Raw genomic sequence first — 15,729 nt, forward strand, 5'->3', positions numbered from 1 at the left:
TCTGATTATTAATAAAGGTTTGAGAGGGAGGATTGGAGAGTGGACGGGTTCAACAAGTAATTCTCCTTGGCCGGTTCCAAATCTGATTAACCCATTTGACCTGGTGGAAGAAAGCTGTCAGGAGAGAAATGTGACAGCAAGGGATTCAGCTGATGACCTCTAACAGAGATGACTGTAGATAAGGATCAGTCCGAGAGCAACATTACTGGTTAAATACAGTATCATCAATCAGGACCTGAACGAGACCACACATTGGCTGCCAAACCTCTATTACAATCCATTGTAAACCATGACCACTGAAACAATTATAACCACAACCAAACAACTTTAAAATACTATTTCAATGAGGGTCGTGGGGTTCAGATCTGTGTTTCCTCAGGGCTAATGACATGCCTAGACATGTGTAGTGTTATTAGCCCGGGCAGGAGAGAAGAACTCAAACATATTATCAAACAGAGGTCATTGTGTTGCTATGCTGGCATCCCATCACTGACTTCTCGCCTCGCATCTATCATCCAGCCTATCCAAAAACCCGAATGATACACAGACAGACTGATAGATTTCCTGTCAGCGAGAAGCAGCCACTGGAACGTCTGCTCACTCACTCTCCCACTCGGTCACAGCGCCCCCGTCGTTATTTACAGGTCTGGAGGCGCAGGGGCTATCCAAACAGGACATGGACGCGTCGGCCAATGTGCTGACGTACTGCCAAGTCCAACAAGCTCAGGTTTCGCCAGATCCACACGAACCAGCCTCCCCTTGTTCCTATCACTTCCTAAGACAAGCCCCGACACTGACCTCTGTATGCTTCTATTAAGTCCCTCTGAATGAAGTTTTGCCTCTGTGTGGGAGTCAACAGTTTTGCCTCTGTGTGAGATAGGCCTACACAGCCAAATGCACAAATGACTGCAGTTCCCCATCAGAGCATTTTAGCGTTTGTATGCTAGCTAGCCTACTGTAGCTCCTAGACAGCAGTGCCTACTGTCTAGGTTATGGGGAGGAGGGAGGAGGGAGGAGGGGTGAGGGGGGAGGGGGGATGTTTTCTGTGAAAGCAGTGGCGCGGCTGGCTGCAGTATTAGCTGAGACGCCGCCGCCGCCGCCGCCTCAGCCCCATTCCAGATTCAGAGCACAGAGGTGGGAGCCTGCTGCGACAGCCATGAGCTAAGGCCTTCACCTGATGTGCTCCTGGAGAGACACAGCTGTATAAATAGATGGAGCAGGCCCCAGTGCCTTCGGCTCAAAGACACATGGCCTAAGTGGTGGCTGTGGGGTGCCAGCCTAGAGCATAAACAGTGTGAGGAGAGAGAGAGAGAGAGAGAGAGAGAGAGAGAGAGAGAGAGAGGGAGGTGTGTTCACGTTTATAAGGGGAATAAGAATCCAAAGTTCTGTCTCAGTGCAAGAAAAACATTCATGATATACAACTGAGGTCTATGTAAGGCATGCGTATTATTCATTCGTTAACACATTAGCCTATGAGAAAAAAAGATGTAAATCTCCTCCATATATAATAACTCAGAATACATTTAGCATCCAATACTCAAGAAATATAAACATTTTCCTTTCCTCTCTAGACACCACGAGTGGGTTTCCAACAGGTGATAGCTGGGTCAGAGAGAGGCCCAGTCAGGGCCACCAGGGGACCAGTCACAGTGGGTAGCCAGGCCTGATTATGTGAGACGAGCATGGGGACACGAACCCGCTCTCAATTAACCTTCCCTGCATCTGCTCCTGTCTGTCTGGGCTGCACCCGGTCCGCTTGAAACGGAGGACCTCTCGCATTCACCACGTCTGTGTTTATGAATTGCATGCAATTGCCTCTCCTTTCCAAACTCAGTCCATGTGGTGTGTGTGTGAGTGTGTGTGTGTGTGTGTGTGTGTGTGTGTGTGTGTGTGTGTGTGTGTGTGTGTGTGCGTGAGTGAGAGAGAGAGCGAAATAATTCTAGCACCTAGAGAGAAAGAGAGAGAAAGAATCCTAGCACCCAGAGAGAGAGAGAGAATCCTAGCACCCAGGGAGAGAGAGAGAGAGAGAGAGTGAGAGAGAGAGAGAGAGAGAGAGAGAGAGAGAATCCTAGCGCCTAGAGAAACAGCTCTTTTTGGCCTAACCAATTAGAGTACATGCTTTAGTGAGAGACAAGCCCCAGGGTTCAGGGGGCAACAGTGGACATGCAGTGATGTGGGCCTGGTCACAAGGTTATGTCTGCTTCAAGATAACATCTGCAGTGTTTATAGCAGAGCATACAGGGGGGAAGCTCCCAGCAGTTGACCCTACTGTCAACAAATCCAATGCTCTGATTCGGGCCTGTTAGTGTTCAAGACCAGGGGACCACCCTTGAGTTTTACGGCCCTCCAAGTATTTGAGATTCCAGACGTTTCGAAACCCAGACAGGCCTGTGTGTGAGAGAGAGATCAAATCGAAAACATCCCACTAAAATTGGACCGGACCCTCTTTCACAATTTATCCCCCAAAAACATGCAACTCTATAAAAAGAGTCATAGCGTTCTGGTGGACTGGTTCAAAGAGGGTCATGTTGTATTGACCTTTGCAGTTCAGTTCGCAGTTCAGTTCCTTGCCAAATTGTTTTGTGTGAAAGTCGTAAAATTGAAGGCAAGTGAAGGGCACATTCGAGGACTCTTAAGACCATAAGGCCTGAAGATCATAAGATCCAGACCTCCACACACAACAGACCTGGGCCTCACTATATCTGAGACTCTCATTGGTCAGATTTGCGTCTAAGTGATTTGAGTCCAAGGTACAGATACAGACTTGAGACTTAGGTAGAGAGAAAGAGAGACCATTCACTCATCTCTCTGTGACATACAGTACACACAGCATATGTTCAGAGCATGTGGGGGAGCTTTGGAGCGAGAGCCAAGAATCAGTGAAAAAAGACAACAGCTCCATCTGATACACTGGGAACACTTGCTCTATTTGTTATTGCTTCAGGGTTGAACGTGACTAATCTCAGTGTATAACGGATATCAATACCAAAAACATATGTTTTCGTCAGTTATTAGCCACTTCTGGGCGAGTGCTCATATTTTCAACAGGGACAGACAGACTAGCCGCTAAAAGCACTTCAGCTAACCACTTCGGCTAACCAGGGCGCGCAGCAACATGTGCCAACCTGATGCGAGAGAGGGGCAATTCCACATGTCAGTGACCAGTCAACAAATATGCGTTCAAATATTTAAACAGATTTTTCAATATTATACCCCTTTCGCCTCTCTGACTTACATTGCTGTTTGAGCTACAAGCAAAGGCTCGTGTTGAAATGACCGCAAATGTAATCCCTGCATTAGACATCCAGATAATTTCACCAGTCCTGCGTAATATGCCGTACCGCACTACGTGTGTCATGGGCCCATAAGCCTTGTGCCACTTCCAACGCAAACAAACCTTTGCCCAGTTTAGCGAACGCTTAAGCCAAGCAGCATTACCAGAGGTCTCTTATGCAGAGGACAGACAAGTATTGCTGTTAAGTGGAGTGCTGCTTCAGATCATATTTGACTCCATGGGCTAGACTGAGGGCAGCAGTGGAAAAATATCCACAATCCCCCCATGTCTCCCTCCCGATGAGTTGACATCACACATTTGGGACCAACTGACTGCCCCATCTGATGGTCCAAAAGGAAAAATCAGTCCCTCCATCTTCGAGTCGGAACAAAGCGTCCTTCCTCAGGGCTGATAAAAAGCAGATCAGTGTCTGTCAACTCTGTCTAGCATCTCTCCCTCTCTTTCTCTACTCCTCCCAACATGCATGGGTCACCTTTAATCATCATATCCTCTGCAGAGTTGTTTTCTTCTCTATGCTAGTCTATTCTGCACTTTGTGGGCCTCGTGGAAGACTTACTGGTTGAATTGGTCTATACATGTGTCTGATACGCCTATAACAACAATATCCTGGACGTGTCATCGGGTTCGCACACTCCCAGCAACCTGTTGAGTTTACACAGAGAAACCTGGACCGTGATCCAACCTTGGGCCAACATTCCCCAAGTTGGATTGCATAACCTCCAGCTATTGTAAAAAATGAGGCAGCTTCACCGTGGGTCGTAAAGCCGGTTAGCAAGACAGTGTTGGGCATGCCACGCCGTAAAAACTACCTGCTGCTTGCCAAGAGGGAAACAGGAACCATCCCAAAATGGGGTGAAGTGGGCATGTATAAAAGAGTAAACAACTACGCTATTAAACTGTAACAGCCTTCGGTTTGGGAGCCAAGTGCTACTTTAGAGTAGAGACCTGGGAAAAATAGGCTCACCCACACATAAATGCACATACGCAACCTCCCAACCTCACACACACACACGAGAGGGAGAGAGAGAGAGAGAGGGGGAGAGAGAGAGATGGCGTTAAAGTGTATAAAACTGAACTCCCATTCCATCTGAATCGTTTATAAGGTAGCACAACTTATAGCACAAGCATAAACCTATTTTCCTGCTTATATAGGAACACCTGTGTGAAGTCATGTTCACCAAGGCTCCATTCTGTCTCCTCTCTACTCCGCGAATAAACCATAGTACAGTAAACCCTCCCACTGGCTTCATACTGTACACTGCTCTACTCTCACCTGGAGGAAAAACCCTGAGGCAGTAGAAGTTATGGGTCAAATGTGAATAACAGTGTGAAATGCGATCATGAAACTTTAGAGGGGAAACACATAGAGTACACACAACCACTTCCTCGAGAGAAATATCTGGATATTCAGTCACAATCATTTGATATCGTGGCCCTCTCTCCTTGAGCTCCTCCATCACCATAACTAGCTGGCTGAGCAGAGAGAGAGGGATTTGGACAGCCAGAGCTGCGAGCGTGTGATTTTTTCCTCTTTTACAGTATGCCCCTGCTGGGCCTGACCAGATGTCAGTCATCAACAGAGGGGTCGTTAGCCGTGGGAGAGGACACATTCTCGTACCCAGAGGCCCCTCTCTCTCTCTCTCTCTATCTCTCTCTCTGGGAGAAGGCAGTACATGATTGGCTGGCGGACAGAAGAAGCCGGATCCCCTGCTCTTTCGGCACATCTGCGGAGCGGCACGCTGGTGGAGTGAACCCAAACATCCTGTTTTACTGCATCATCAGCAAACACGCTGACCCTCTGACCATGGCTGCGGGCCGGTCGGCACAGATTTCATCCCTGTAAGACTGTGTGTGTGTGTGTGTGTGTGTCTGCTATTGACTAAGGCCCTGCCCAACAGGGTGTTGTGTTTCTCCTCGCAGTTGATACAAATAGCTTGATATAAATAATCTGACAGCTCCTTCTAAACAGTGCTTAAGAGAGTGTCAAAGCTCTCCGAGAGAGTGGGAGAGAACATCCCCAGTTTATTTCAACAGCATACGGTAAACTGTGACATGATACTGGATCCTATGTTGATAATTGATTCCGGTGCAGAGTAATATGGTAAATCTCTTTCTAAGGCAGGAGTCCATATAAGGACATGTTGACCTGTTGGAGATTAAGCATAAGGTTTCCACAAGGACATGATTAACAGTTGTAACACCGAGCGAGATGTGACACAACACTAGCTACCAAGACCTGGAACACGATTTATATCAAAGAGGACTGAATGCAGAGCTTATAACTGGGTTGTATCAACAGTTTCTGCACTGAAGGCAAACTGGCCGACAAAACTATTCCATCTTTCCCACACACCAGTCTCTCTCTCAGCAGTCTTCTCTCTCTCCAGCGGTTGGGGCTATTGTGTAACACACACACACATATATATATATACACTCCCCCCCCCCCCCCCCCATTCCAGCCTCCATGTGCCTGCCTCAGAGGATCTTTACCCCCTAAACACGGTAACTCAAGCCTCCTCCCCAAGACTAATGGCCCCTGTCAAGCGCACGGAAATTAATATCAGTGAGCACCTATCTGCCGACAAGGAAGAAGGGGCGATGTTTAACAGCCCACTTCCAGACCTCTCCTGCTTCTGTGCACTTCCCACTGGATGAGAGAGGCCCTCCAACTCCCAAACGAAAGCGTTCGCCCACACAAAAGAATGTGGCTCTAATTCACCGGCCCCCTCTTCTCCCCTCCTTTGTAGTTTAATTAAAACGGCTTCACTCCAGATTATTGAGAAATATAAAGTTGTGTAAAGGCTGCGTACTAAGCCAGTAACACAACTCTGTCACCCACCTATCCTCCTCCGCTTCATCCCTCAGGCCCCCGCCCCCCTTCCTCTCCCCCCCCTCAACATCAACCTCTTCCCTCCCTCAGCTGTTCCCTCCGAGGGGGAAAAAGGGAGCCAGATGCGGCCCGATTAAGGTTTAAAACCTGAATTAGGTGCCTGCATCTGCTTCCAATACAGGGACCGTTAAGTCCTTCCATCACATCTTCTTTGAATGAAGAGCGGCGCTGCTCTGTGCGCCAGGCACCACTAGCCTTAGCCGTTAGTGCTGCACAGTGCACCGCTGCCAGATTTGTAGAGATTTACCAACCATGTTTTTTTTCCTCTCTCTATTGTGGAGGGAAAAGGTGGGAAGCATCTTTTGAAAGCCAACTGTTTCCCCTTTGTTCAAACACAGGGATGGCAAAGCCTGCAAATCTCTTAAAGGTGTCTCTGCCTGCGTCTTCAGGCTCACAGCTCAACTGAACACAAAAGCCTCCTGTCTGGTGATTTCTGAACAGATAAATAGGAGAACAATAGAAGTGATACAAGGTGGGAGGATGAGGACTGTTCAATACCAGATTTATAAAGCATGCAATTGACTATGGCCAGACAAGCCGCTGGGACTGCTCACACAAGACTCTGTCCAGTGCAGGCTCAACCTATTATGGGCCCCTAAACAAATGCTTAGTGTGAACCTACCTTGGCGGTAATGACATCTCTCCAGGGACAAAGACAATGATATTCTGTGTCTCAAAATCCCCCTCCCGTTTACCAGGGAGGTAGGGCTATTACGCTATTAAGGAGATTACACCGAATAATATGAGTCTTAAGAGGGCATGCTATTCATCAACAGGGATAGAGAAGAACTTGTTCCTCCTCTGAAAGCAAAGCATCTTACAAAGGTTGTTTCCCGTGAGTGCAGGCCTAGCGGTGGCCGCCATGTCCGTTCAACAAACTGAAGGGTTGTTTCTCTCACAACAATCAGGGCTGGAGAGGAAATGAACAAAACTCCCAAACGGTCTCACAAGACGAATCAAGAACCCGGCCGTAAAAAAAAGGCATGAGCTTCCACGTGGGAGCAACAACAACAGTGGCCAGTAAATAAAGAAACTGCAATGTGTGTCAGGAGACTTCCCTGGGAGGAAGAGATTCAGGGCCCAAATAGCAGGGCCTTGTTGGATAGAAGGGAGGAGAGGGAGAAGGGGGAGAGAATTAGAAATCAGCCCCCGTCTCAAGGGACAGAGTGGAGGGCCAGTAGTTCATGTTTAACAGTCATTAATGGCAAAGTTAACACACTTTATGGGCAAACTTAACACTCTATAATAGCAAAGTGATTAAGGCTGGGTGTCGAGGCGGAAATGAGTTCTACAATAGAGAATTACATTATTATAGTATGGTGCTAAAGAACTCCTACCTGAAGAGTGGGCACACTGGGAATGAGCACACTGGGATTGAGCACACTGGGAATAAGCACACTGAAGAGAAGGATAGTGCCATTAACTGAGAGTACAGCCTACTTTGGACAAGATTTACTGACAGTACAGTATAGTGTCTCAAACAGGGGCAGCTCTGGCCCGGTAGATGCTCCAACTGAATTGATCTTGATCCACTTCATCTTACCAGACCCAGGCAATTTCAAAGCGGTGCGCTGCAGGCGAGAGAAGTAGCTCAGTCGTGACCAAACCAAGCACAAATCAGAAATTTCACTTTGCAGTGTGCGGTATGGCTCAGAAAAGTCACACTGTTTCCCATTCTCCACACCGTACCAAGACTGGGTCAGAGCCAGTTGCCCTCATGCTTTGTGAAACCCTAGATCTGATCAGTCACGGCTGCCCTAGCACTGACAGTCGGCACTGGCCTTCATTCCCCTGGCATGTGAACTCATTTGGCTGACACAAACACACACACACACGCACACACACACACACACACACACACACACACACACACACACACACACACACACACACACACACACACACACACACACACACACACATACTGTATATAGACACAGGTGCAACACACATACACACACACACACGGCCAGTCTGACCCCCAAAACAGGCTCCCCTTGCAGCGCAACATGCACTTTCACACTCCATTTACCATGACCAAAAGGGAATGTACAGATCAAATGCTCCTACAATAAGCTTTATATGCTAGCTAGAGGTTAAGGGGCCAGTCAGATGAGAAGTCCAGACTGTGGGGTGTAGGGCTCAATGCCTCGGGTTCGCTCCAACCCTCATGATTTTAGCAAATGAGATGGTCGTGTTATAGAAAAATAGGCTTTACAAGGAACTGCCCAGGAGTAAATATATAGAACATGGGCATGAGCAATGATTTCCATTTTGCGTTTTATTGGGCTTTTACATAAGTCATATGCAGGCATGCTGCAGAAATGAGAAAACCAACATGAAGTACGTCGAAACAAAAGGAAAAATAATGAGTGCTTGGATGCTTGTATGGGTAATGATGACTCGATACAACACTAAGCCCTCTAAAAACATTTGTGGCAACTCCGCTAAAGTGGCCAATAAAAACATGGGCCAAGGGAGGATACAACAAACGACATCCAAACAGAACACGCCTCTCTCAAGGCCTGGGTCTAAACAGAAAAGCTGTGCCCCTGTATGGTGTAGTGGGCCCTGTGTACTTTGCTCTAGTGAGTCCTTCCTGACCCACAGTTACCTCCCCTGTGCGCTAGCAGGTCCGTTACCCAGAAGCCCAGGGGGCAGGAAATCCCATAATTGTGTTGCTGGTTAGAGAGCCGCTGCCGCGTAATGCCTGAATCATCGCCGGGCCTGAAGAAACGCAGAATCGCTGCCTGACTCACGGCACCCTCCTCCTCCATCCCTCCCCCCTCTTCACCCTTCGCCCTGCTCCTGGTCTGCATTAGCGGCATGCAGGGATGTCCGCTAGCTGTCCCAGGCCCTGCTGATTGCTAATGAGCCCAGTGTTGTGGTTGCACAGATGTTCCCTCCCCAGCACAAAGCCAGCCAAATGCGGTGGAAAACAGAGGCTGGGGAGGGAGGGGGGTGACCTCTGTGTGCGGTAGAGAGGTAATCAGTGACCGCCAGAGAGACATGGCAGGCCAGGTGTGTGGACTGGATTCCCCACCTCTGTCTGTCTCATCAAAACATCTTCAGAGAGGGAGGCAGGGAGGGAGGGAGAAAGAGAGAGAAAGGGGGGAGGAGGGGAATTAGGGAAAAAGGGAAGGGTTGGGAAAGAGAGTGGAGAGAGCGGGAGGAGGGTAAAGGTTGAAAGGGTAAATGAAGGGAGTACAGAGAGATTCCAGGAGGGAGAGAAACGGACGCCTGAGAAAGAGTGGTAGACTAACTTGAGGAATGCCGGGAACTCAAGAGGACAGTGGCGGGAGATGAAGCGGAAAATAGGGAGTAGAGATGATTGGAAAAGAAGGGATTGAGCAAGAGATAGAGATAGAGATAGAGATAGAGAGAGAGAGAGAGAGAGAGGAGAGTGAAGATGACATGAACAAAGCATGATGAACTGAAACGTGTGATGAGAGACAGCTGAAGAGAGACAAATTGAGAGAATTTGAGGAAGCATTGAAAAACAAGGTACACTAACAACATACACCTGTGTGTGTGTGTGTGTGTGTGTGTGTGTGTGTGTGTGTGTGTGTGTGTGTGTGTGTGTGTGTGTCTGACGTACCCCTGCGTGTGGGTCTGGCCTCTCAGTTTCTTTTGTTCTTTTATGGCATTAAACAACAAACAAGTGGCATTGGAGAGTCCTGCCTATCTTGGACTATTTAACAGCCATACCTTTGAACTAGCAGATGGCCCAGAGGGAGTGTGTGGATCTGTTGCGGGGATATGCTGCCTAGCGTGTGTGTGTATGTGTGTGTGGCGTGCATGCGCGTGTGTGTGTGTGTGTCTGAGGCCTCTCACGCAGGGGGTTGCAGGGCTATAATGCTCCAGCCCAGGCGACACAAAGCAGCTCTGCATCCAATCATTTCCAGTACCATAAGAGTACACAACAGAGGGATGAATAGATCACAGAAAAAACATCTTGAGGGTAAGAGGCTATATAAGGGGTAACAGGAACTCTTATCCCCTTCATCTTGTTTGTCGCATCATCTAGCCTCAAGGACAGGGGTCAGGTTGAGGTCATCATAAAGTGAATACATTTCCAATGCAGCTGGATGGAGAGCGCCCTGTATCAATAACAAGTCCACATCTCAATATCTTTGTCTTAATGGTTAACAGGATGCCCCCCAAATCCTACCCCGGTATTCTGCGGCCTTGTTTTTCACTCCTTCTGTTATTCTTCCTGTTTCAACCGAAGACTGACTCGGCATCCATGGTGGTTATTTTTAACCGGTACGGCCTCTCTGTAAACACCACCTCCTCTGTGTGTTCTCGCTCCAAGCTTTAAACACGGGCCCGGCGGCAGACTCCCTGCGGCACGAAGACCAATAAAAACTGACTGAGAATGAAAGAGAGGGAGAGAGAAGGGAGAGCGAGAGGAGAGAGAGAGAGAGAGAGAGAGACAGTGAGAGAGATAGAGAGGACTGAGACTGCATAGGAATGCAGAGTGTGAGGATTTACCCCTCTTTCCACAGTTTGTCCATGGCCTTTTCTTATCTCTCCATCTGTCAACATGTGTAAAGAAACAGGTTGTGAGTCCCTTGCCCTGGCCAGACAAACACACAGGGGGAAATCTGTGTGTTTGAATAGAGAGGTCGTATGGCTAGCCCTGTTAGCCTGCAGAAATGTGGTAGAGGGGGATAGGGCCTTGTGTTACATGCTTCGGGTCAACACAGCCGCTTCCCTGGGGCAACTCCCTCTACCAGATAAGGTGTCCAGCACACCAGTTGCAGGACCACCCATGGCTAAGACACACAGAGTCATCCCCCCTCCTCCCCCTACCTCCCACTGCCTCTGCCGGGAAGAGCTGGCAGAGACCCCACCATGCTCTTTCTCCAGACCTCTCTCTCTTTCTCTCTCTGTCTCTGTCTCTCTCTCTCCGCAGTGTCTGAGCCACCGGGGGAGAGGAGGCTGTGTTTGTTTACATTCCCCACACTCAAAACCAGTGGGCCCCAACACTGATCCCTGGGGCACTCCATTTCACTTTCTCTCTCTCTCTATCTTTCCATTGTCCCCCAGAGGCTTATCGGGTCCGGGCACATATAGCGAGAGGTGGAGGAGATGCGCCAAACAAGGCGATGTGTGTGCTACACGCTCCGATTCATCACACTCTGACATTTAGCGACTCGGTTTGGAGCCAAAAAACAGGATGTAAGAAAGAGGATCAACAGGACGTTTTCGCAATACAAGGGCACCCTTGCCAGTTGTCTGCACTCCCAGCAAACAAAAACAGATACTCATAGATGTAGCTACACTCAAGAGATGATGTTTCCCTGCTTAAGGTCTGGCTGCCAACTTAAATAGCAGCCAGAGGAATGGAGAATGGCAACAGAGCCTGTGTATCTAATGGCCTGAGTTGAGGTGTAATATATGCCTTAAAGAGGCAGACTGGGACCAGAAGTCTTTTAGGGAATCCTTGTACTGCATGTAACTCTATTCTTATGACTCTAGCAGGCGGATATCTCCAGTGGAAGAGGAGTTAGCATCGAGACAGATGGTGTGTGATAGATGTAATCTCCGACTGGTGCTTGGCAGAGGACAGGTCCCCTTGGTGATGAGGAAGCTGTCACCATGCAGAGCGCTGGTATGCTAAATCAGCCGCACAGCACTGGGAGCCGTACCCCATTAGCCAACCAAAAAAGAGCCCTGGGAGATCTCTGTTCATCACCAGCAGCAGAGAAGCCTAACACATCTACACCCCATGGATGACCAATCTGCTTTTAGGAAATGTATTCTAAATACAATTTTACCATCTCTCTATTTGTCACATAACTGTGATAGGCTAGGAAAGTGGCATTCGCAGTGTCACTGAATCAGACCCAGTGATGAAGGTATTAAATAAGCATATGTTGCTGTTCCTTCTACAACTCTAACATACTGGGTTTTAAGTCTAATGCTTGGAATTCTTTCTACCGTATTTGAACAAAAGCCCATTTTGCCTGACCTTACGGCATCACACTGAACCAAAATCAAAGAAAACTACATCAAACACTTCAACGGGAGGTGCAGAAATATAAGACTGTAAAAGGTGTGAAACAATCTTCAATAACACCGCTTAAAGGGCTTTGCACACTCTCTCACCTCTGTAGCTGGGTCCCTGCCAAGGCTCTGAGCCTTAGGACCTGACGAGGAGATGAATTTCCCCTATCAGCAGAGTCGTGGCACTTCATTAAAACACTGTAGTCACCTCTGGTACCTCTTCATTCTGCAGTGCCAGTGTGTATGTGTGTGACACAGTCTGTCAGTGAGTGCTACAGAGAGGAAGCGTCTGCCTGGATCTCATCTCAATCAAGGGGAGGGCGATCTCCTGACAGGCCCACCATGGTTGGATTAACTGAGTTCTCAGGGAAGAATGCAGGTGTTAGGCAAGACCACCAGAGGAAAGAGGCCTCCTGCAAGAGTCAACGCACATGTAGTCATACAGTATAGCTACAGCAAACAAATGTGCAAAAAGCAGGCAGACACTTACACACAGATACACATCCACCCTACCAGGTACCTGCTTACTATTGTGACTGCCGTCAACCCATCTGATACTGCAAAAAAAAAAACTACTGAAAAATGAAAAAATGTACACTCTGAATGCTGTCCAAGAACCACATGATGTTTTTGCCTTCTCCGACAGACGCATTAGATTCCCCAAGCCTCTAATTAGTCTGAAAACGGTTTCATTCGTTTACAGTGAGCACTTGTTATGTGGAATCTCCTCTTTATTTAGAACCAAGATAAATGTTCTCTAGCCCATTACAGGCTATTCAGCCGACTGTGTTTGTGTCTACAGAGTGTTTGTCATGAGATTCACTTAGATTTCCTCTGCAGCTCAGTTAAAAAAAACAGTCCAGGCCCAGATTTCCTCAGTAAACACTAAACAAGGTGAGTGCAGCCCTTCAGTATAACCAAGGGCAAACAAGTCAGCACAGGCATGCGCTATACAGCGAGGGCACGCAGGTACACACACACACACACACACACACACACACACACACACACACACACACACACACACTCTCTCTGTTGTTTGATCCCCCTCGATTCATACCTTTCAACCACTCCACACATAAACAAGCGCTGTCAGTCTCCCTAAGAAGTAATGACAGCACGTACCCACTCTGTACCCTGTGAGAGCCAAGAATTACCCTCAAAGGGCCAGATCACAATTAAACTGACTAATTAGTCCCCCACCTGTCTGCCCCTCTTCCAGAATGGACAGGCTGGGGCAAGTATAACATTTCAGCCTGACAACACCCTCCAGCTTCTACACTCCAGCAGCACATCAAACCATAGGCAGAGAGAGACCAGAGAGAGAAGTCAAGTTTGTCCAGTAAGAGTAACCTCTTCTAGACTAAATGGGAGGACACACAACTCTAACACAGTGCACACACAGATTTAAGGAGCCCTTAAACAGGGATAGTGAAGTTGCCAGTTCAGCACAAGGTTAATGATAAAACAAACTTCCCCTCACGCTTGCCCTGCAGGCGCTTTAAGACTCAGTCACGGACATGCACCATGGATCCAGAGGCAACGCACCCCTGCCCTTCGCTTTGATGTTTGCACACATTTCCTGGAGGTTACGAGGGAAAGCAGCTTCCAAGGTTTGTGGACAAAAAAAAAGTAAGAAAGGGTCAGAGAGTCTTTTCTGGAAGCCGAACAGTAACTAGTGGGTGTGACAAGGCAAACAGGAAAGTCAGTCTGTGTTGTGAAAGTCTGGATGTAGGGCATAGCGCAAGAGAAACTATTTGGCGGGGATATTTCAAAAATTCCTTTTCGCTTCCTTCTCGGGACGGACACCGCCTTCTCTGCTGTCGCGAGTCCAATTTCCAGCTAAACATTCTAAAACACTCCCAAAGAACTTGGCACGGGCTGAATTTAGTATGGGAAAGCACTTAAGGCGATCTGTGCTTGTCTATCGTTTTTGCTTGACATTCTCACCATGCATTTTTAATACAGTGAAGGGCCTGAGAACTGCCTTTAGGAGCGCTTTGAGGGGGGAAACACCAGCTATCCATCTGAAACGGTACTCCACACATGGGGAGAGGGGGGAAAGCCGGGGGGAGAGGGGCGGTGGGGGGTTTGTATTCAGGGCAGGTCTGCTTCAGAGGGGTCTCTCAGGTAGCAGCGATTACTATGCATTGCTTTTCTTCCCTGTAAAGCAGCCGGCATGGTTCATTTCACAGATAGGGATCCTAATAGACTGAGCAAAAATACGTCAACGCCAGCCACACATATGAATGTCAGCCCTCGCAAACTCATTGTGTGACAGAGACTCAGTTCCCACTTACAGCCAGATTTGAGAGTCAACTGACTGCAGTCAGAAAAACATCATCACAGTATGAAGCAATGTAGTGACCTAAACGAGAAAAATGGGGATGAAATTCTTCAGAGGCACCCTCAATTTACCTAGCAGTCTGCGGCAAAATACCCTATCATAAATAAACAGCTACTGTATATCCCTGACATACTGTGACATACAGTATGAGGTTTGATGTCTCCTTTTTAGAGATATGTTTATGCTGTGAGGAGGATTCCACCCTATGCTATAGAGAGGGGCACCTGCTACAATCAAGACCACATTGATTTCTAATCTACTCATCTAGACTAAGACACAGAGAGAGCAGTCTAAGCAAAATCCAACAAGCCTGCCTCTGTTTGGGAGCTCGGAGCTCAGAACTTGGACAGCCAACACAGCCACCTGTAGAGACTATCAATGCATCCTGCACAGACAGTCAGACACACACACACACACACACACACACACACACACACACACACACACACACACACACAGAGACACACACACACACACACCAACCCACACACACACACACAGACAGACAAAAGTCTGGCGAGCAGAGGTTCAAAGGGAAAAAGCAAACCCAAGTTGACAGTCTGCCTCTCTTCACACCACACTGACCTTACAGATCTTATTCTCCTCTGTCTCTTTGCTTCGTCCTTGTGAAGTCCTCCTCTCCTGGTAATCAGACTTGAGTGACAGCTGACAGGAGAGCAGGGGGGACTCGGACCCCCTCAGCTCTGAGGTCCTGGAGGACATGTACCCCTGTGTGGCAGCTGTCCTGCCTGGGTTGGGGATAGGGAGAGCGGTATGGACCGGCTTGGCGCCCACCGAGGGTTGTCTGAGCTTTGAGGCTACCCCTACCACAGGCATGGTCTGTCCCAGCCGGAGAGAGGCAGAGTTCAAAAACGGACAGGAGGAAGGGGAGAAACAAAAAACAGCAGAAGAGCCGTTTCCCTCAGTTTTCCCACACGAGAGAGAAAAAGAGAGGCGAAACAAGAGCCCAGTGTCTCCTCCTGACGTCTGGCAAGGAAAAAGAAAAGAAAAAAAAAAGAAAGAGAGGGAGGCTGCCTCTCAGTGAGGAGTCTGAGGAAGGAGAGCAGCCGCAGTCATTCTGTAGCCTACAGCGTGCGGGACTTACAGAACTGAGAAGGCTTCTCCGCAACCAGCTCATTCCCCCTCTTCTCTCTCTCTCTCTCTCCCTCCCTCCCTCCTTCTCCT

The 15,729-nt window shown here is 48.3% G+C and overlaps 1 protein-coding gene across 1 annotated transcript in view; it reads right to left on the reverse strand.

The window, feature by feature from the left end:
* The window catches only part of LOC310820297 (neuron navigator 3-like), a gene marked incomplete at both ends in the record, with an annotated part of 87,349 nt that extends 71,968 nt beyond the window's left edge, over positions 1 to 15,381 (reverse strand). Inside the window, one exon of the mRNA XM_083691878.1 lies at positions 15,130 to 15,381. Coding sequence (XP_083548004.1) covers positions 15,130 to 15,381 — 252 coding nt within the window. The remainder of the gene's footprint in view (positions 1 to 15,129) is intronic.
* Positions 15,382 to 15,729: the final 348 nt, after the last annotated feature.

Source organism: Argentina silus (genome assembly GCF_951799395.1).
Source record: "Argentina silus genome assembly, chromosome: 20".
Classification (NCBI taxonomy): Eukaryota; Metazoa; Chordata; class Actinopteri; order Argentiniformes; family Argentinidae; genus Argentina; species Argentina silus.